Source organism: Pezoporus occidentalis, unplaced genomic scaffold (assembly GCF_034315485.1).
Source record: "Pezoporus occidentalis ecotype Australia unplaced genomic scaffold, CSIRO_AGI_Poc_V1 ctg4, whole genome shotgun sequence".
Taxonomy (NCBI): domain Eukaryota; kingdom Metazoa; phylum Chordata; class Aves; order Psittaciformes; family Psittacidae; genus Pezoporus; species Pezoporus occidentalis.
Window position 1 is genome coordinate 30,331,914 of NW_026915724.1, and position 21,802 is coordinate 30,353,715.

At 36.6% G+C, this 21,802-nt stretch overlaps 1 protein-coding gene across 11 annotated transcripts in view; it reads left to right on the top strand.

The window, feature by feature from the left end:
* Positions 1-21,802, top strand: part of ZNF236 (zinc finger protein 236) — a 74,556-nt gene that overhangs the window by 48,613 nt on the left and 4,141 nt on the right. For 7 of the 11 annotated variants that reach the window (XM_062633123.1, XM_062633117.1, XM_062633116.1 and 4 more), the window contains 15 exons: positions 2,743-2,894; positions 3,987-4,093; positions 4,188-4,339; positions 4,449-4,661; positions 5,162-5,438; positions 5,885-5,988; positions 8,223-8,588; positions 9,126-9,271; positions 10,221-10,464; positions 10,770-10,949; positions 12,179-12,331; positions 13,621-13,811; positions 15,448-15,579; positions 18,112-18,309; positions 21,332-21,461. In XM_062633123.1, coding sequence (XP_062489107.1) covers positions 2,743-2,894; positions 3,987-4,093; positions 4,188-4,339; positions 4,449-4,661; positions 5,162-5,438; positions 5,885-5,988; positions 8,223-8,588; positions 9,126-9,271; positions 10,221-10,464; positions 10,770-10,949; positions 12,179-12,331; positions 13,621-13,811; positions 15,448-15,579; positions 18,112-18,309; positions 21,332-21,461 — 2,745 coding nt within the window. Of the gene's footprint in view, positions 1-2,742; positions 2,895-3,986; positions 4,094-4,187; positions 4,340-4,448; positions 4,662-5,161; positions 5,439-5,884; positions 5,989-8,222; positions 8,589-9,125; positions 9,272-10,220; positions 10,465-10,769; positions 10,950-12,178; positions 12,332-13,620; positions 13,812-15,447; positions 15,580-18,111; positions 18,310-18,841; positions 19,032-21,331; positions 21,463-21,802 lie in introns of those variants that run through there. The other 4 variants (XR_009967489.1, XM_062633119.1, XM_062633122.1 and 1 more) reach the window with 4 other exon arrangements.

The window sequence follows — 21,802 nt, forward strand, 5'->3', positions numbered from 1 at the left end:
CCATACAAATATACCCTTGCCATCAGACTGATGGTTTTTTTTTCTCCTAAGAAGTTGATCTGCAATCTGAGGACTTGAAATTCCAGTTCTTTCAGTGACTATTAACGCATTGATTCAGCTGTGTCTAAAAGTTACCTAGGAAGCAAACCTGCAGAAAGTTGAACTGCTAGTGACTGACCTTCACTGGGATGCGTGTGGATACGTTTCTAATGTTAGAATTCATTGATATGTCAGTAGACTTCCAAGTTTGTCCAAACTATGATACAGCATTTGCTATGAGCAGCCATACTGTTTTCTCATTCTCATGTTCCAAGACATATCTTTCCACTAGTAAACTGATCTGCAGAGTAATCTAATTTTTTTTATTATGCTTTGTTAATGTAGAAGAGAATAGGTTGGGTGTTGTCCTAAAGGCAAGGAAAAACAAGCAATGCAATAACTGTACTGAAATAACACAAAATCCAGTTCCAAGTTTATGGGACTTTGTAGTAAAAGACTCCCCTACAGAGTTTAAGATGCTCTCTGTTCTTTGAAAGTTAACCAAGAGCTTCTGAGAAACAGTATATAATGTGGTCGAGGCCAGGTTGGACAGAGGCTTGGGTGATACAGTTTAGTGTGAAGTGTCCCTGCCCATGGCAGGGAGATTGGAACTAGGTGATCTAAAGGTCCTTTCCAACCCCAACTATTCTATGATTCTATGAAAACAAGCAGAAAATAAAGGTACTGAAATTTATTTTCATCTCTCTCAGACTAAATGTCTGTTTTTTGGTGTTTGGTTTGGGTTTTTTCAATGCTGTACTGCAGAAATAGCATGCTGGTACTAAATGCTTTTAGCATACTCAAAATTGTCAGATCATTTTAAAATTTGAGTGGAAATTGACCTTCATACTAGGTATTGAGCAAAATGGGGGAGCATTGTGTACATGCTTCTGACAGTGTTGGTTTATATTTATTCCAGAACTACTTTTAGAAGTAGTATTTCTTTTTTCAATTTATCCCAAATACCTCTAAATTCAGAATTTTTCTTCCAAGCTTTTTGTTTCATGAACCTGGGAAATTTTTCAGGATGTCAATAATTGATTTTATTGAAACACAGTGAAGTGAAACAGGTCATGGTACAGTAACTTTGTTTTTCCTCCTTAGCTAGTAAAAAATCCTTAAGAGTTGAAAAATGTCTATTTTTTAGATAGCTGTTTCTTTGTGCATTTAATGGTTATGACCCTTTTTTTACGTAAGGCATAGAAGCAGTATCACTTCCTGCTTTAGTTTCTTGAGGCTTGTTTTTTTGTATTCTCATCAAGTGTAGTGGAAATACCATTATTCCATAAAGATGCTTTAAAAATACATTTGGAAACAGAAATTAGCAGCCCTCTTACACAGTAAAGCTTTGCATCACTATTCTTCAGGCTACTTTTTTGATTTTGTCATTTCGCTAAGAGTAATTGAGGTGCAAGGTTTAATTTGTTGAAACTTCTTGTAATCTTGGTAGTTCTAGGAGACAAAATGATACATAAGTTGCAGCATTAGGGTAAATTACAACCTGACTCATAGTGCTTTCAAAATTTATTTACGTTTGTTGGTTTTCATTCTGTGGTGTAAGCAAGAGCATACAAGTAGGGTTTTTCCTGTATCAGTAACAGTATTTTTCTGCTGTAGAAAGTGTCTTTTGGGAAAATTTGTGCTTAAACTTAACGCATCCCAGTTTTTTATATACTGTAATTCAGAATACTCTTTAAGCATTGTTTTTTGGCCTTTGATGCTGTGATCATCTGATGTGGGTTTGTTTCTACCCTGATTTCATAATCTTCACCCTTTTTGTCCACTAAAGGCAAACTGCACAGAAATAGTAAAATTGCTGCCCTTACCTTAATTACTCATGGGTTATTTTTTTTTTTTTTAAATAACATTGGCTTATTTCTTTATTTTTTTTTTTTTAAATAGAAGTATTAGGTCTTAGAGGGGTTGATAAAAGGGCATCTCTGATAGCATTAAAAACCCCTGCAATTTGAGCTATACTTTTGTGGCTCTGAATCATTAATACTATCATTTCATTCATTCATTCATTTAGAAAAAGAGGTGATTAAGATCTGATATTTTAGAAGAACAAAACCAAATAAACATTTCAGGTCTTAGTACTGGAAATATGAATAAAAATATGATTATTTTTTACTTTGCAGTTTGCCTTTGAGAGGATCTACTTTACTGTTATCTAAAGAGTGGGAATTTGTGGAGGAGATCCAAAGTAGGAGAAAATGGGGTTACTTTATCAGAAACTGGAGTTCTCCTATTGGGTCATCTCCTCCACTCACCCGCCATCCTCCCCACTGAGCTTTGCATCCATGTGATCGGCTTTCAGTGTAGTTAAGGGAGCGTGGTACCAACGTGGATAAAGGGAGATGGGTCAACCTGTTTGACACATGCATGCTTACGTACAAGAAATTCAAAATTTCAATGGCTCTAAGGTAATTGTGGCACCCCGAAGAAACTTCAAACAGTGTTTTTCTGTGGAGGAGATTTTCCAATAGAATTCCAGCTAATGGTAAGTAACCCTATTATGCATATTATGTAGATGCCAGAAACATTTGCATATTTTGACACTCAACAGTGAAGAGTATAAAATAAGTATTACTGTGTGGTAATACTACAAAATCTGTTTCTAAGGTAGTCTTCAAAAATATGTGGTGCTATTCAAAGTCCAATTCAGTATGTTTTCCAGGTTTCTAACTGTTTAATTTCTGGCAGGTTTTACAGTGAATGATAGCTACAATCAACAGACTCAATTTCCAGCTGTACAGCAGCTGCAGGATTCAAGCACACTTGAATCTCAGGCTCTTTCAACGAGTTATCATCCACCAGCCCTTCTTCAGGTTCCAAATACAGACACTATTAACGTAGTAAGTACTGCTAGAAGGCAGAATTCTGTGTTCAGTGATGAGTTTCTTTGAACTATTTCATTAGTAATTAGGCAAACTTAAAAGAAAAGTTTTGTGATTTCTTTTCTAGGTTGCTTAACAACTGGAAAATCATAGGGTGGGTGGAGGAAAAGTGACCTTGCTACTTGTTTCTGAAAAAATGAGCTGTATATTTTGATGCTCTAGCCTCAAAAAAGGATATAGCGCTATGAAGTTGGAATGGAAGTCTAAAACTAAGAGAAGGACCTAATGTTATAAAAGAATTTTACATTATTGCACTATATTCTGTCCTAATTATTGAATTCCTATGGATATAGATATGATCATGCAATAAACATGAAAACATGTAGGGATCAATCATAGAGCTTGCATATTGCAGTTTATGGTATTCTGTTGTCATTCTCACCTGGTTAAATTTGTAGAAGAGCTTAATTGCTAAAAATACAGGTTAAATACAACTTTTTATGATGGTAGCAGTACCTAGCATGATGAACATCTGTAGTAATGATCTGAATGAATTACTCTACCTTCATGCTTGCTTGTAAAGGGCAGATGTCAGTGAGAGAACTGAGGTGGATTTTAGGATCTGGAAGAGCCTACAGGCTTTGGGGTTTTCTTCAAATCTTAAAACATGCTGTCATTTGGAAGGATTGTTCTGTCATGTTTTTTGCTTAAAAGAAGAATCTTAAAAAAATAGTGAAGTCTGTCAGCAACACTATGCATTTTTATATATAGTAAGGGGCTCTGTACCATTTAAAATGACTGCTTTGATGTTAAATTTAACCCCTCAACCACTAGAAAATCTGCAAGACTTGAGACATGATTTTGTCTAGATTCACAGTGAGGTGTAAGTGTGGCATTTTGTCTGTGTCTTCCAATTCAGCAGATGCACATTTTGCTGCTTTCCTTCTCACTGTGAAGGAGTGAGATACCGTATCACACTCTTCATTTTTTTTACAGAAAAGTATTAAAGCATAAATTTGATTACTTGTGTTGACTGTAAGTGCTACAATTTTTATTTATTTGACTTTTAGTATTGTGTTACTGCAATTTACTTGAGGCTTTGCTTTCTAGACTACCCGCTTGATACAAGATCAGGCATCACAAGAAGAACTCGATTTGCACACCCAAAGGCCCCATTTTCTTGAGGATAATGAGGATCAAAGCAAGCGTTCATATAGGTTTGTTACACTTTTAGGTTCTGTCACAGAATTTCTTGAATATTTTATGGGTAGTAATTATATGCAACTAATGAAAACAATTTTCTTCTAATAGATGTGAGTATTGCAACAAGGGTTTTAAGAAATCCAGCCATTTGAAACAACATGTACGATCACATACTGGTGAGAAACCTTATAAATGCCAACTCTGTGGCCGTGGCTTTGTGTCCTCAGGAGTTCTTAAGTCACATGAGAAGACCCATACAGGTAACAGAGTATACCAGCTCCATATTAGCCTTTCACATTTGGGTTTTGTGTATGTCCTGTATAAGTAAACTTAAATGGCATGCTACTTATTTGTTTCTGTTACTTCAAGGAGTTAAAGCATTCAGCTGTAGCATTTGCAATACCTCCTTCACAACTAATGGCAGCCTTACCAGGCACATGGCAACTCACATGAGCATGAAGCCTTACAAGTGCCCATTCTGTGATGAAAGCTTTCGAACAACTGTTCACTGCAAAAAACATATGAAAAAACATCAGGCAGTCTCCTCAGCTGTAGCAGCAGCTACAGAAACAGGAGGGGGAGGTAAATTATTTCATTTTTACTTTTACAGTCCTTACTACATAACAAGTACAGATGTTTCAGTGGATTATGTGAATGCTGTAACAGTAATGTTAAAAATTAGCCTTCCAGCATGGGTAATGTCTAATATCCAGAGCCACTGAAATTGTTCAGTTATCTAAATTGTTTAAAGAAATCAGTTTTCCAGGAGTCTGTCCAGTGTATTCAAGGTATTGTACGTTAAATTATTATTTTAGTGTGTCATGAAAGTAGAGCATTTTTTGTCCTCAGTTACTTACACCTGTGTTTAATTACTGTAATTAATAAGAATGATAAATCCAGCTTTTTTTAAAAGAAGTGCAGACATGAGGAGTTAGACCTCTGAAAGAGATTTGAGCCCAAGCACGTAATGTTGTGGCCACATGTTTATTATTAAACCCTTCTATTTTTGTCATTTCAGCTGACAGATTAAACTAAACGGACATGTGCTGTTTTGTTTTAGATTTGATTTTTTTTTTCAATAGTTGCATGTGAAGATGATGATGAAAACTCTGAAAGAACGTCCAGAAAATCTCGTCCTGGTGTCATAACTTTCACAGAAGAAGAAACAGCAGAACTGGCGAAGATTAGGCCTCGAGAAACTGCCACTGTCTCAGAAAAAGTTCTTGTCCAGTCTGCTGCAGAGAAAGACAGAATTAGTGAGATCAAAGATAAGCAAGCAGAACTGGAAGCCGAGCCCAAATACGCCAACTGTTGTAGTTATTGCCCGAAGAGCTTTAAAAAACCCAGTGATTTAGTCAGGTAAGCAATGGAGAAGTTTGGTGTGTTTTCAGTTTTCTAAATCGTTTACTAGTAACTTAGCAGTAACAGTTTCATGTGACTTTTTTATGCTTAAGCTTAAGTTTGACTTTTATCTAAATACACTTTTTCAGAATGTGTCATACCATTGTCAAAATATTACATATTCTGGATATGACTAAACCAGTCTTTTCATGTTTCTTTTCGTGCAGTATTAAAATGATTATTATGAAGATCAATTATTTTTTCTTGCTATAGGACTTGCATGCAAAAACATGTAAGAATGAGTTTGAAAAAAGGCAAATGCCTGAGCTATCATCTTTATTAGTTCTGCTGAATGTAATGTAATATAAGTATTCAATTCTAAAATTAGTAAGATACAAAATCAATTTTCTACAAGCTGACATAAAAGTAGAAATTCACATATACATGTATTCTGGAATTATTAGGCATGTTCGTATCCATACTGGAGAGAAGCCATATAAGTGTGAAGAATGTGGGAAGAGTTTCACTGTAAAATCCACTCTGGATTGTCATGTTAAGACGCACACAGGTCAGTAAGATTTTGGATGTCTTTGCTTAGGAACTGGTTACTTTCTTGACCAGCTGTTTTTAACTGAAGTTTTTCAAGGAATGCTATGTTTCACTGTGATCTGGGAAATGGCACTATGAATGGCAATGCTAGGTGGAATTCAGTACTTTTGTTGTCATTAAATGAATTGTCTTACGATATTGAATAAACCATATTATTACAGCCTTCTGCATTGGTAGGGTTACAAAGCAGTCATAGTCTTAGGTCATGGAAAAACTGCTTGTGTATCTATCTAATATTTTAATTTCAGATCTGCTGTAGCACTTCAGTGGTGATTTTCCTGAACAAGAGGGTGGAGTTGGAGGAATTTAAAAATTTTTAAATATTACTGTTTGTGCTGCTAAGTAAATTGAAAAATGAGTGTACAAAAATGAAAGTATCTGGCTATTTGAATCATGCAAGCTGAATATAAGCCAAGTTTCTGTAATACTTAAGTTTTTACAGTAGTTTCTTTGTATTGTTGAGAAAGGTCCAATTATAGTAGTAGTATTTTTCAAGCCCAATTTTCTGTAAATTGAAAACAAACTCTTTAAATCTTTAATACTTGTTTTCTTCTTACCATTGAACTTCTGTAATAAATTTCAGTAAACCAATCCTGAACTAATTAGTTTCTAGAACAGCCTACAGTTTTGCTGTGGTGCATTATAAGGTTTTTTAAAAAATGCAAAAGTGTTAGTTTTTAATGCTGTAATTTGTAATTATTTTGCGCATGGAAGCTTCCTCTCCAATTCAGTAGTTTTGTGCTTTCTACTGTTGTTTAGTAAGAAATGCTACTCTTGTGATTTATACCAATTGTCTGTGTAATTTAATATCTTGTCTTAAACAGTAGTTGATGGTAAGGATAATTCATTGAACACAGCAGGGATTTGATCATGTTCCGCCACGTTCAAGCAGCTTGCAAGTTGTGGGACTCTCAACTAGAAATTGTACATTTTTGCTTACTACCTTTAATGGAATATTTTATATTACTTCTACCCAGTCATTTTCTGAACCTAGAAAAACAAAGTAAAACTAAGTGGCTTCCAGCAGATCCAGCGGTAACAAATTCCTTGGTTCAAATTTACTTTTCAGTGTGCCGTTTGATGAGTTTGTTCCTAAGTTCGTTTGAGAAATAATGGGAAATTGTTCCCAGGTTTTCAAGCTTTTTACAATTTTGCAAACTTTTTAATAATATAAAACAGAGCTTTGTAAATTAATATTTCAATGTCTTTAACATTTTTTTTTCCAACCTGTTGTAAAGCCTCTCTTCCACATTGTGTATTACAATTTTGACTAGGTTGGGTCTTCACTCAAGTGCTTAAAGAACTCCCTTGCTGACTTCCAGCCTTGTGAAAATTGTCCATATAATCCTACTTTTTGTTTTCAGTCTTGTAACTATTTTTCTTTATATCATTAAAGGACTCGTTTGTTTCATCCTGTAACAGCAGTTTTTCACATAAAACCGGTATAAAGCTCCAAAAAGTCTTGTCAGTGAAAATCTGCTCTCCTTCAAAGAGCTGTCATGCATTTGTGAAGGTTAATTTTCACTACAAAGCTACATTTGATTGTGTGGGGGTTTTGTTTTTTTTTTGGGTTGTTTTTTTTTCCCATTTTCTTTCATAATTGGGCCATCTTATGTCGGATGAACATGAAGTTTAACTGGTTTCAATTTCTCCATTTGAGCCTGTATTGCTTTCCAGAAGGGTGTTTTAATCTGTGGGCAACACCTACAACTAATTATCTCAGTTACAAATTTTACTCATTTTCTACCTGTAATCCATTAATACTAGTCAGTATTGAGGTAAAGGTTGAAGCAGAAGTACATTGCTGCTACAATTAAAAAGGAAAAGCTAAGGAGAAACCAAATGCTGAAGAGGTCAAGATAAAAATTTAATTCTCCAGTTTCCTGAGCTGTGTACTTGGAACAACTTGATTAGTCAGGAAGCTGAGGTGATGAGGAGGGCAGGTGACCAAATAAGATTCTGCATGAAAGTTTTAACAGCATTTTGATTTTTAGACATAGGAAGAAATTAAGATACTCTTAATTGAGATCCTTAATTTGAAAGGCAATCTAAATTATTAAGGAAAAGGCAAGTTACTTCAAATTTCTTCCGTTCAAATTAGTTCAGAATCTGTATTTTTTGAAACTGTTGGTACAATGCTATTGATTTTTAGAGATTTTATCACTTACCTTTCTGTTTTTGAAACTTTTCCAGGCCAGAAGCTCTTCAGTTGTCATGTATGCAGTAATTCTTTTTCTACAAAAGGGAGTCTAAAAGTACACATGCGTCTGCATACAGGAGCAAAGCCCTTCAAATGTCCCCACTGTGATTTACGGTTTCGTACTTCAGGGCGCAGAAAAACCCACATACAGTGCCATTATAAACCAGAGGCAAAGAAAGTTAGGAAGCCTGTTGCACGTACTTCAGCTGAGGGACTACAACCAGTCAATCTTCTTAATTCATCATCAACAGACCCTAACGTTTTCATCATGAATAACTCCGTTTTGACCAATCAGTTTGATCAAAATTTGCTTCAGCAAGGACTTGTGGGCCAGGCTATTTTGCCTGCTTCAGTGTCAGGTAAAAATGGATGACTTTTTGTTGGTGGTGTTGAGATCAAGTACTGAACGTTGCTTTTAATTAGAGTTCAGAAAATTATGCCAAACGCTGCTTGTCAAACAGGTAAGATATACACTGAATTCATGATTTGATGCATGGTGGTGACACAAACAGAAATGTATTCATTTAAGAATGAAGGAAAAATGTGTGCAGTTCACTTGAAAAGATCTCTTCAGTTCTGCAGTAATGTTAACACTGTGGAAGGGAAGAAAATACAGATAATAAGTAGCTGGAGTACTGGTGTTGCGCTGCTCTGGAATTCAGCTACTCTGGAGTGGTTCTTGTTTTGTAAACGCTTAAATAGTAATTCTTAAATTACTTAGAATTTATGAAGCTTTAAAATAGGCAATCATCTACTTCAGAGTATTTTTCTTGGCATAAATAAATATGTGTGTGTATAGCTTTTATATTGATTTAACTTGTAAAAATAAACAAGTTAAAAGAGGCAGTTAGTAATGATATAGAAAAACATTATAATGTAACTGTTTTCTTTGGTAGCTGGAGGTGACTTAACTGTGTCCTTGACAGATGGTAGCTTGGCCACTCTTGAAGGAATACAGTTACAACTTGCTGCTAATCTGGTTGGACAAAATGTGCAAATTTCTGGAATAGATGCCACCAGTATTAACAACATAACATTACAGGTAGGTTGCTCACAGTTTCTTGCTTTTAATTTTATAGAATCACCTTGAGGGTTGAAGGAAATCTTAAAGAGCATACATAATTCTGGAAGACTCTCTTTGAGTGGGGTGTGCAGGAATACCATGCTATATCAGTTGTACCATGTTAGAAGACCTAAAGAATAGCTGCACAAGTGGGTTTTTTTTCTGTTTGGTTTCTTTCTTTTTCATTTTTTCAGGTTCTTTTTTTTTTTTTTTCATACCCCTCTGGGATTTTGGCAGATTGCTTTAAAAATCTATTTTTTTTATTCTAATTGCATTTTGTCTTTTCACTTCAAAAGCAGTTTAGGCTCCCCACCACGCCCCCAAAAGAAACCTCCCCTGAAAACAATCAAACCCAAATTATTGCATGGAATGTTCTTTTTCTTAGCATCAGACACCTGCTTTATTTGGCAAGCGCTTATAAGCTTTTAATATTTGGATTTACAATTTAAATTCCTATTGAGCTTGTAAAATGAATGACAGAAAAAGGTGAGATAATTGCACCTAAAATCTTGTATTTGAAATGATATGAAAGAATGATTTTCAGTGAGTTGGTTGTGCTCCATGTCTTTTCACTTCCAAAGACCTGAAGACAGTGATAAGCATTGCGTGCAGAAATAAAAAAGTACAGAATGTCAGCAGTGTACCTGGTGCCAAGCATGCTCACATGTAACTGGGATTATGGTTTTCCAAACATTTTGCTGAGGGAAGGGAGGGAAGAATCTAAGGTGCTTACATAGTGACTTTGGAGAGTGGCTATATATGGACTCTTGAAAAATAATTTAAGTTTAAAATAGCTAAATAAAAACTCTAAATATTACAGGTACTCTATATGCAATAAATATGAGTTCTGGATTTATGTTAAGGATATTCCCTTAATCTGTAGTATCTTTTAACTTCAGATTGATCAGATTGAAAACTTGCTTTCCAGATCGATCCAAGTATTCTACAGCAGACGTTACAGCAGAGTAATTTACTTGCTCAACAGCTAACTGGAGATCCCAATATGGCTCCGCAGAATTCCTCTCTCCAGGCAGCAGAGAATACAGTGCCGGCTAACGTGGTTATTCAGCCTTTATCAGGCCTGTCTTTGCAGCCCACGGTAACATCATCTGCTAACATGACAATAGGATCCCTATCTGAGCAAGAGTCTGTGCTGACAACCAGTGCTAGTGGTAAGCAGTGTCACTAACTGTACTGGGCTTTGGATTTCTTAGTTTTACTTATGGTATTACCCACAGTGAGAAATTCAACACAATCTTTTTTCTGAAGATCTTAAATTGTTTTCATATCGAATTTGTTCCTTTGCAGGTTATTCTTTAGAGTACAAGTCCTAGCATCTTTCCTTGGCTTCTTTTGTGTTTCATTGTGGTTTAGAAAATAATGCATGAATTGCTTTAAAAAATCATGTTTATTGTGATGACAGAATCTTCATGGTCTGTTTTTGTTGTTTTGTTTTCTTCTACCCACTTACACTTAGGTGCACAAGACATCTCTCAAGTCATGACTTCACAGGGTATGGTATCATCTTCAAATGGACAGCATGAGATAATGTTGACCATAAATAATTCCAGTTTGAGTCAAGTTCTAGCTCATGCTTCAGGTTCTACTACTACAAGCTCATCAGGAAGTCCTCAAGAAATCACTCTTACAATATCTGGTTGGTATTTTAAGGTATCTTTAATGGTACTAGATCTGTATTTTATAAGGTAGCTATACAGTAGTATTTGAGCATATTTTCACAGTCCACAGCTTTCTCATGGTGTGGGATTTTTTTTTTTTAAATTCATCAGCTTTAAAAGGTACTCCTTAAATTTGTTCTTGAAAACCAAATATATTTGCTTTGAGGATATGTTTGATTGGTTCCCTATTTATTCATGGCTTAGTGCCAACAGATACTTATCTTAATGGCAAAGCCCATATAACCAGTTCTTACCTCACTGCTGTGCTCGACTGGAGTAGTGCAATTCCTGAGTGGTACTAGGGCACGAACAACCAGGCAGGCACTGGGGATGAGTTTAATCAGTTTTCTTTAAATGCTGTGGAACCGTGTTCTGATCTTTCAGATGTTCTGATCTTTCTTTGAAGTGTAGTTCACACCTTATAATATGTAGCTAATATTTCAGGTGTCTCTGAATGAGTTCTGACTTTCTTCCTGCCTCCAAGACACTGAGCCTCTATATACTATAAATACCTATTTCTCCTAAAGACGGTTTGTATTTTGTATCATAACACTTCTTTAATAGATCCAGTATAATATTTAACAATTTCATCTGTGTTTTACTTTTTTTAAATTTCTTTTCCTTTTTTTCTTCTCTTTTCTCTTTTTCTGTTTTCTGTAATGCATTTAGTGTTTTTAAGTGTAATGACAATAATGTCAGTGTTAAGGTGCAGGGTCTCCCACTTAGGTTTTTGTGCTTGCTAATAGATGCTCACTATTCTAAGAAAAATGGAGTATAGGTTTCAGTTTCTGTATGTTCTGTGCTTGTTGACTGTCCCACAAAATTAACACCATATGTAAAGTGATGTTTTTACAAAACAGGACATGTTCAATGCAATTAATTATCCATATATTAGTTAAAAAGCCCTCCTGTATTTCAGCCATTAGCTTTTATTTTGCTAGAGTTTTATGGTTTCATGAAGTTGGTGCCTTGAAACTAGATAAGTAAGGTCAGTATTTGTCTAAATATTAATAATTTCAGGTATTTCTCTACATGCTAGTATCTAGATATGCATAATCACATCTGTATTAAAAATATGAACCTCTGCATAAAAATCTGCATGTTTTGTACTTTTATTATTTTATGATCATTTGCTTTATAATTCTCAGTACAGTAGCAGGATAACATTGAGACATTTCCAGTTATAATAGGACTAATTTGTATTCAGGCCAAGATCTTATTCAGCATAATTCTGGAAGCAGTGATCTGAATAGTGGCTTAAGGCTGACAGCGCCAACCATCAACAGCCAGACAACAGGTGCTACATTAACTATAAGCAATGACCAGCTTCTTTCTCAGGGCACGTCACTAAATACTCCAGGTATGCATACAGTGATTTTTCTAATTAATAATAACTAAAAAAAAAATACTAGACCAGGTAAGTACATGGTATAATCTTGCATATTACAGTTCAGGAATTGCATGGTTTTGTGTATTTTCTTACTAGTTTTAACTTGTTATGCCAATTTAAATGAACTTTACTCCACATAAGAAGAAGATGAAAATAAGAAGGCGTGTCTAAAAATCCGTACTTTGAGGCAGTTACAGAAATATTGAAGGACTATTTCTGTAAATCGGAGGATGAAGAAATCATACATTTGTTGCAGACAGATGATAAAATGTCCTTTATATCAAATTTCCTCTGGTAATAAAATTTTAAGATTTTAAATATGAAATTCTACCTATATCTGCTGAATATGCACACAGACACGTGTGTACATACATAATTGTTCATACTTCCACCCAGTGCAGCAGATTGCATTGGTTACACTGATTGGTTGCAGCAGGTTGCACTAATACGATCTTATTACTGATACGGGAATATATTTTCCCTGTCTTACTTTTCCTTAGTCTGTCTCCTTTCATAGCTTGCTTTAGCGCTCATATACCTCTATAAAACAAATCTGCTTTAATGTCATACTGGGGGAAGCCGATGCCAGAGTATCCTGTAAGATCTGAAGGTTAAAGCATGCTCTTGTGTAATGAATTAGTAAAAACTGACAGTGGTATCGTGCCTCTGTATTATTTTCTTATCAGGCTTATTTTAGATTTGAGAGCCATGAGGCCTCTAGTCATGTGTTGGAGAATCTGTAATAAACTATTATACACTTGTTATAATCACACTGTTATGAAATACCTATTGATAATAAACTGGCTTTTTTTGCTCTTATGGGTTATCAACCATGTTGCAAGGGTAGGGGTGTGACTGTTGGGTTACAGTTACCAAATTTTGGGTTTACTACCATGAGTAAAAGTGTGTTTCTGCAAGTGTGAGGATTCTGCAAGTGTTCAGACTACAGAAATTTGTAACCTCAGACTTCTTTGGGTGTCTTTTCAGCAATGAACAATTTTCCATGTGCCATGTTACAAAGTTACTGTTTTGCAGTATGATGTCCATCAAGCTACATTTAGATGTAATTTTTCTGATTTTATCATCTCACAATTTTTAATGCATGATTAGCTATTTAACTGATTTGCTTCTAAAAAAAGAAAGGCCTAGCAAATGAGAAATAGAAATTAACTTCAATTAAAGTAAGCTTGCAGCTAAGACTTTAGGTACATAATAGATCCTACTTTTTTTCTTATTTTACTACTTTGCATATATTCCAGAGCTTAATACAACAGGTGGAGCAAACCTTCCTTCAGCAACACCCATATCTCAGTCTACGGTTTCTACTCAGAATTTGGTAATGTCTTCATCAGGAGTTGGAGGAGATGGTAGTGTTACCTTAACTCTTGCTGACACTCAGGGAATGTTGTCAGGTGGTCTTGATGCAGTTACACTTAATATCACTTCACAGGTAAGAAAAGTTTTTCTGACTTGACAGATAAACTAATGTCACTGGCTTGGCTTACAGGGCAGGAATCAGAGATTTTGCTTAGAACATAATTTTGTTGTAAACACATACTGTTTGAAGATTCAGTTTAACTTTCCTTCTTTCTGCCAACAGTGTGTGCACACTGGCGTATACAAGCATAAACTATTTAAACAGAAATACAGGTAAATTTAGGAGGTTTCTCTTTTTACAGTGATCAGGTAGGTTCTACTGTTTCAGACGTTGTTTGAGATCAGTTTTAGTGATAAACTAAACTGTGTTGTACTTCATCATTGCTATTCAGAAATACAGCTAAATATTCCTAATCTTTTTATTGTTTAATATGGTAAATTTTTGTTTTCCTTCTTGTGAACATGATAGTTGAAGAGCAGGTGCAACAGTTCCTTTCAAAACAAATAACAGGACAGAATCTAAATTGAATCGACTGTCTTTAAAAAAAGGCAGTGTTGCAGGAAATTTTATGAGAATAGTGCTGTATGGACTGTCATCTCCCCACTAGCTTTAGCGTTGGTTTTATTTTTGCCATAATTAAAGATTGTTTTTGGTGTCATCAAGAGCCAAAGGCATGTTGGTAAATAGAATGTATAGAATGGGGAGGAAAAAAACCCAAACAGATCCAAACAGTAAATAATATTTAAAGACTAGAAAGTGAAAATTTAGGTCGTTGTGTGTTTGGCATTTTGGTGTAGATTTTACATCTGAAAACTTGGGCGGTTTCTTCTACTTTCTTGGCTTAACTAGATGTAGCTTGATTTTTACTTACTTTTTGACCTGAATTAAAATGTGTAAATGTATGTAAATAAAGGACTATTTGTCAGGCATAGGGTGTGATTAAACCTTGAGAAGCAAAGTCAGTGAGGATGGTTATATGCTTCCTTCTGCAATTTTGCTCTGGGGAAGGGAAGGAAAGACTTCTTAAATGTTCTTATGACACATCTGTGATTTCTGGCATCACAAAGTAACAAAGCAACATGTGGTTTCATTTTGGACTTTGTAATAATTTAAGCGATTACATTTGGCAGTGTTGATGTTTATTAATAAGACACTATGCCTAATGTTAAAGCATGCATAAATAAAAATTAAACGTTTTGGGCACTACGCAAACACAGTCTGTTGCAGGAAATTCGGTGGCACATAAAGGTACTGTGGAAATTGAAGAGTCTTCAACAGTAATGCAGAGATAGAAGTAGTAGTATGGTACATTTAAAGTAGTAATTTTCTATCTTACTTTCATGTGGTTTTGAAGTAGGTATAATTAAGAGATTTTTTAAAAGGAAAATATTGTGGGAAGATCACTCGGGAAAGAGGGTGTCAGTTGAAGAGACAAAGACAAGGGAATGCTGAAACATTTATGCACGTTTATGCATGGCTGAGTGTCTGCTCTTATGTACTTGCAGCAGTTGTTGTGCTCTAAATTGCTAGACTTGAAAGGAGAAAAGGAGAGAAAACTAGCATTTATTCAGATAGGGTTCTGGAATGGTCTTGTTCAAAAAAATAAAGTACTTTTGAGGTATAAAAATAATTTACATGACTACAGTTAGCTGTTTAAGCATAGTTATTCTACTTTCTTTGTTTTTTTTTTCCCTGCCCTCTTTGACAGGGTCAACAGTTCCCTGCTATACTCACAGATTCCAGTCTCGCTAGCCAAAGTGGGTCAGGCTCACAGCAAGTCATACTGGTGAGCCATACATCCCATTCAACATCTGCAAACTCTGATGAAATAACGTATCAGGTAGATAAAACATATTTCTGTACATTTTGTGGGTAAAGGGCATTATTTAATCAAAATATTGTAATGATTCCTCTATATTCTGAAGCAGGAAGGTTGATATCATTCCCCAGAAGGAGTATTAGGAAGAGGTTCATTGTGACTTCCTAGTCACCCAGTTTCTAAGTTTTGAGTTGAAAACACGTTTTCACATACCAAAAAGAAATGCAATTCATATAATGTGTTTCTTCCTACAAATTATATGACCATGCTCTCAACACAGACTGCTCCAGAAATTTCCAGGTAAGTTTGTAGTTGGGTAACAAAAAATTGACAAAGTTGAGAGCTGTAGGAAAAATAGCACCTATTGCCACACCTTTTCCGTTCTATTTTTTTGTAACCAATTTGTTTTAATAGTGGTGCAGTATAAAGTCTTTTCAACTTCTTACATATTTGAATTTCAGTAGGAACTTTGACATATGTCATATGGTATTAATATTAGAAAAAGTAGTTCAGACTTCTCTTCTTGAAGGCAAAATGAGTGTTTTTCAACCAACCTGGTAATGCAAGCTCTAAAATCGGAAAAATGCGAGAGGCGCATGGTGAACCCATGACTAAGTGAAGAGGTGGTGGACTGGACTGGCAAGCAGAGGGCAAAATGTGGGCAAGTTGTGCTGATATGGGCACTAGAAACCTCAAAAATGATAAGGACTGAAGGAAGGCAGCATGCCTCAGGTGTATGTATGTAAATAAAGCTGCTGAGACAAGAACATGCTAGAAGAAACACTCTTGGAAAAATTGTTACAGCCGTGTGTGCCTCTGAAGTGCTAATACGCTGCTGCATGCAGCATGGAGAACAGACTGGAGGAATTAGATACCTGCATGCAGCTGCAGGGCTGTAATGTCATTGGAATCAGAGAGAGAAGGTCCTACAGCTCATACAACTGAAGTGCTGCCATGGCTAGATTCAAGATCTTTAGGAAGGACAGAGTGGCAACATGGCAGTGGGAATAACAGGAGTTCTGCCTGGATGGTGAATCAACTGAGACCTTATGGGTAAGGATTGGCAAGCAGACCAGTGTGGATGACACTGCCTTGAACACTTACTAACTGCTACAGATTGCCTGATCAGGAGGAAGTAAAAGATGAGGCTTTCATCTTGGTCTTGGGCAACCTGCCCTGGCTGACTGTTTTTGAGTAGAAGAGTTGAACTAGATGATCTCAGGAGATCCCTCCAACCTACAGAAACCTGTGATTTGTAGTCCCTGGTCCTAATGGGTTACTTCAACCTGCCTAAGATCTGCTGGAAGGGCAACAAGCAAGGCACAAGGAATCTAGATTTCTAGACTGTATAGATGATAACTTCCTGATACAGATGACTGAGAAGCCAAGAAATAGAAGTAGTATTCTGGACTTGATAATTGCAAGCAAGGAAGAACTGATTGGAAATGTGAACATCAGAGATGTCCTTTCTCTCTGGAGTTCAGCATCCTGAGGGAAGGAAATAAGGCAAATAGCAGGATGACAGCCCTGGGCATCAGGAGAGCAGACTGCAGTGTGTTCAGGGAGCTGCTGGTATGGGTTGACTTTGGCTGAACACCAGATAGTTGCCCAAAATGCTCTGTCACTCCCCTCTTCAGCTGGACAGGGGAGACAAAATAAAGCAAGTTGTTTCTGGGTTGAGGTAAGGACAGGGCAGAGGCCATGGGAAGGCAATAGAGCAAATAATCCTGGAATTCATTTCCAAACATGAGGAACAAGAAGGTGATTAGGAGTATTCAGCAGAGATTTCTGGAGGGAAATTGGGTTTAACTGACCTGAGAGCCTTCCATGATGAGATGACTGGCTTGGTGGAGAAGGAGAGCAGTTAGTGTGGTTTGTCTTTACTTCAAAAAGGCTTTTGATTTTGTCTCCCATAATCTTCTTGTAGGCAAGCTGGGATTCTTTTGTATCTATAAAATTCAAGGAATTTACTGTTATTTTATTTGAAGAAAGTGAAATTTCTCCAAATGCACCTCATTTATAAAAATACAGCACAACCCCATCCAAATTATATCAACTTTTTGTTGTGTTTCAGTACTTCTGGAGCTTTAGGTTGGTAACTCAGAGTTTTACTTTCTTAAGTCCCTAATGAAGAAAGTAAATGAATAGAAAATACTCTTCTTTGTAAAATCAGACATACATTCTTTTTTTTTCTTTCCTGAGATATTTTTGTCTTAGGCTTTTTTTTTGGCGAGAGATGTGAGAATTATCTGGAATCATCCAGAAAATGAAACAATATAGGGAAATACTGATATGAGCACATTGTATTTATAATGCATAAATTAATTTGACTGTAGTTGGTATAATCTTTGTTTTCTTAATATATGTATGTGTCATTCTTAAGAGCAGTGAAATACAAGTTCATATTTGCATACACTTTATTTAATTTGTGTTGCTAAGTTGCTTTAAGTACTTTACAAAAACAGGTCTTGTTGAGGTGGATTTTGAAAAATAAACCACTATTGTGGGTATGCCTATGAAATTATTTGATAGTGTGTTTGTGAATTGTTACAGGTGACAGAGGTTTCTCCTAATGTGACTAAAAGCAGCCAAACGGAAAAAGAAGGTCGTGTGCACCAGTGTTTTGAGTGTAGTCAAACTTTTTCTTCAGCCACCATGTTGATGCAGCATAGTAAAGAGGTTCATGGCAAGGAAAGGATACATGTTTGCCATGTCTGCAATAAAGCCTTTAAGCGGGCAACACATCTCAAGGTATTTGGCAATAACAGTTAATTGTTCTGTTAAATCCTTTGTTTTGGACTTTTTGTGATATTAATGAAAGGTACCTGTTTCCCTTTACCTTTCCTTTTACCGTGTGAGAGATGTGCATCTGAGAGAGGAAGTCTTAAGTAGTAACGTATACACAGAGAACTCTCTCTTGGAGTGCGGAGAGGATTTGAATGCGTATATTGATTACAGAATGAAAAATGTGAATGCCTGTTGTGGAAGTAATAGTGCCTGAAAAATTTCCACTTACTTTATTTGCATATGTATCTCATCAATGCTAATCGTGATTTCCAGATAAGCTGTTGGAATCATAGGAAGTTATACACTTTGCGCTATATCATTTGATTTTTAGATGCTCTCTTGGATGTCTGCAAAGGGAGCATTTGTTTTAAAAGATCCTTATGTTATTGCTGTTGTCTGCTGATATTTTATATGTAGTTTACTTTAGATTCTGAACAACCTGATCCTTGCAAGTTTTAAAAAAAAAAATTAGTGGTGTCTTTAAATTTTTAATTAGGTTATGGAATGCTCCTGTTAGGAATATTCAGCTCTACTAGACAAGTGCTATGTCCAGGCCAGTGTCCTATCTCTGAGAGATTCTAAAAGGCAGTGATTTGAAGAAGTGCTTTACGAAAAGAGGAAACATAACTTCCCCAAAATTTTGCCAGCTTCCCAGAATTTATAGCAGGAAATTTCTGGAGACAGAGGTAATGTCTTAGTATTAAGTAGCTCTTAGGAGAGCTTTTCAATAGATTTCCTTTCACTTTAGTCTCATATTTTAAGGAAATATACTTTGTGAAGTTCACCCCCTTGGAGTGATTATGTGTGTCAACCAGACTGTTGGTCCTTTGGGGAAACTCATAAAATGTGGTGCTGTGAAACTGTTAGCCTATGGTTTAGGCTAATTTTCCAGAAAAAAAAAAAACACAAAACAACAACAAAAATACCAAACCAACATGGAAACAACAAAAAATAAAAATTAAAAAAAAATCCAGTATTGATACTTGTTTTCCTTAAGTAATGAAAACAAAACCAAAATCAATCTCTCTTCCATTTGTTTCCTTAGAACTTGCTGGTGTTATATTTTTTTCATATTTAAACCTTCTGTTACGTACTGGTCCCAGGTTAAAGATATGACAAGGTAAATTCCTACTTTGGTATTGCCCTTGGGTTATTATTGTTGTTTTGTCATGTAGACAGTGGTGAAGTTGCAATAAGATGTCCATGGGCAATCAAAAGAAACCTTGGGACGACTGGTCAAGGGTTAATAGGGAGAGTTTTGATTCTCCAGAGCTTGATGGTGGTAATGAAAGGGTTGAGTGTTTATTGGTAGGAATCAGGGGTAAGGCCAACAATGCAGATTCCCAACCCAACCAGGATGAAGAGGCAGACAAAATATGCTGTAAGAGGCTGAGAGTAGTCTTACAGTCACTAGCCCTTATTCTCGTGGGGGGCTTCAACTTGCCAGATGTCTGCTGGGTACAATACAGCAGAGAAAACAGTCTAAGGAGGCTCCTGGAGTGGGTGAAACATAACTTCCTGACATGGCTGGTGAGTGAGCCAGCTAGGGAAGGTGCCCGTTGGACATGTTCTTTGCAAACAGAGAAGGAGTTGTGGGTGATGTGATCATTCGAGGCTGTCTTGGGCATAGTGAGCATGAAATGATAGAAGTTTTGATTCTTGGGAACAGAGAGCTTTGGCTAGAACTCAGGAGAAAAGAAAAAAGAGCGTATGACCTTTGGATGAAGGGGCAGGCAACTCAGGAGGACTGCAAGGCTATTGCGAAGACAGGATTGGGGAACAAAATGATGCCTTTGACACAGTTCCCCACAACATTCTCCTGGAGAAACTGGCTGCTCATGGCTTGGACGGGGGTACTGTTCTCTGGGTAACAAATTGGTTGTGTGGTTGTGTCCAAAATGTGGTGAATGGAGCTAAGTCCAGTTGGTGGCCAGTCACAAGTGGTGTTCCCCATTGCTCTGTATTGGGGCCAGTTCTGTTTAATATCTTTGTCAGTGATCGGAGTGAGGGGATTGAGTCCACCCTCAGCAAGTTTGCAGATGACACCAAGTTGAGTGGGAGTTTGCTTATAGGAAGACTCTTAAGAGGGATTTGAACAGGCTAAATCCATGGGCGGAGGCCAATTGTATGAGGTTCAGCAAGGCTCAGTGCTGGGTTCTGCACTTGGGCCACAGCAACCCCATGCAATGCTACAGGCTTGGGGAGAAGTGGCTGGAAAGCTGCCTACAGAAAAGAACCTGTTGGTCGACAGCAGCTGAACATGAGCAGCAGTGTGCCAGGTGGCCAAGAAGGCCAACAGCATCCTGGCTTGTATGAGAAATAGTGTGGCCAGCAGGACTAGGGGAGTGATCACCCACTGTACTCAGCACTGGTGAGGCCACACCTTGAATCCTGTGTTCAGTTCTGGGCCCCTTGTTACAAGAAGGACACTGAAGTGCTAGAGCAGGTCCAGAGAAGGGCAACGAAGCTGTTGAAGGGTCTAGAGTACAAGTCTTATGAGGACCAGCAAGGAAACTGGGGTTGTTTACCTGGAGAGGAGGCTAAGGGAAGACCTTATGGCTCTCTAGAGCTACCTGAAAAGAGGTAATGAGATGGGTGTTGGTCTCTTCTCCTAGGTAGCAAGCAATAGGACAAGAGGAAATGGCCTCAAGTAGCACCAGAGGAGGTTTAGTTTGGCTATTAGGAAAAAATTATTTATGGAAAGGGTTATCCACAAAGTATTTCAAGAGCTCTGGGTTGGTTGTGCTGGTTTTTTTTTGCTTCAGATAACTAGTGAAAGGGACTAATGTATGCAAAACAAGCAATGCGTACAGTTATTGACAGGGATTTTCAGAAATGAAAAGATACTGATGCATCAGCATTACAAAGAGTTGATACACAAAAACCAATCTCTTACTTAAAAGAAAAATAAAAAAAAAGTAGGGTTCCATCTTCTTCCAGCTTTCTAAAACGGTCTGAAATGTATTTTTTTTCTGTACTGGCTTAGGAACACATGCAAACCCATCAGGCTGGACCTTCACTGAGTTCCCAGAAGCCTAGAGTGTTTAAGTGTGATACTTGTGAAAAAGCTTTTGCTAAGCCAAGTCAGCTGGAGAGACATAGTCGCATTCACACAGGTAATGCCAAAAATTATTTTTATCTCACAAGATGTTCTCATGAACATGTGGGCATTATGTTTGGAGTCCTTGCACTTGGTTTCACGTAACTGCATTCAGATACCAGTATTTAGATTAAGCTTAAAAAAAAAAAGTGAATTTCTATCCCAAAGAGTTTAGAAACTAAAATAAGGAACAGCAGATTTGAAATCTCAGAGACTGATGTTTTGTTCAGAGCCAGAACTTTATGCTTCACTAAGCTTCTTCATACTCTGGGACTAGCAGTACTGCAGTGGTGATGTGAATGCATAAGCTTGTATCTAAAAGTTTGTCAATCTTTGAAACAGATAAATAAAAGCATA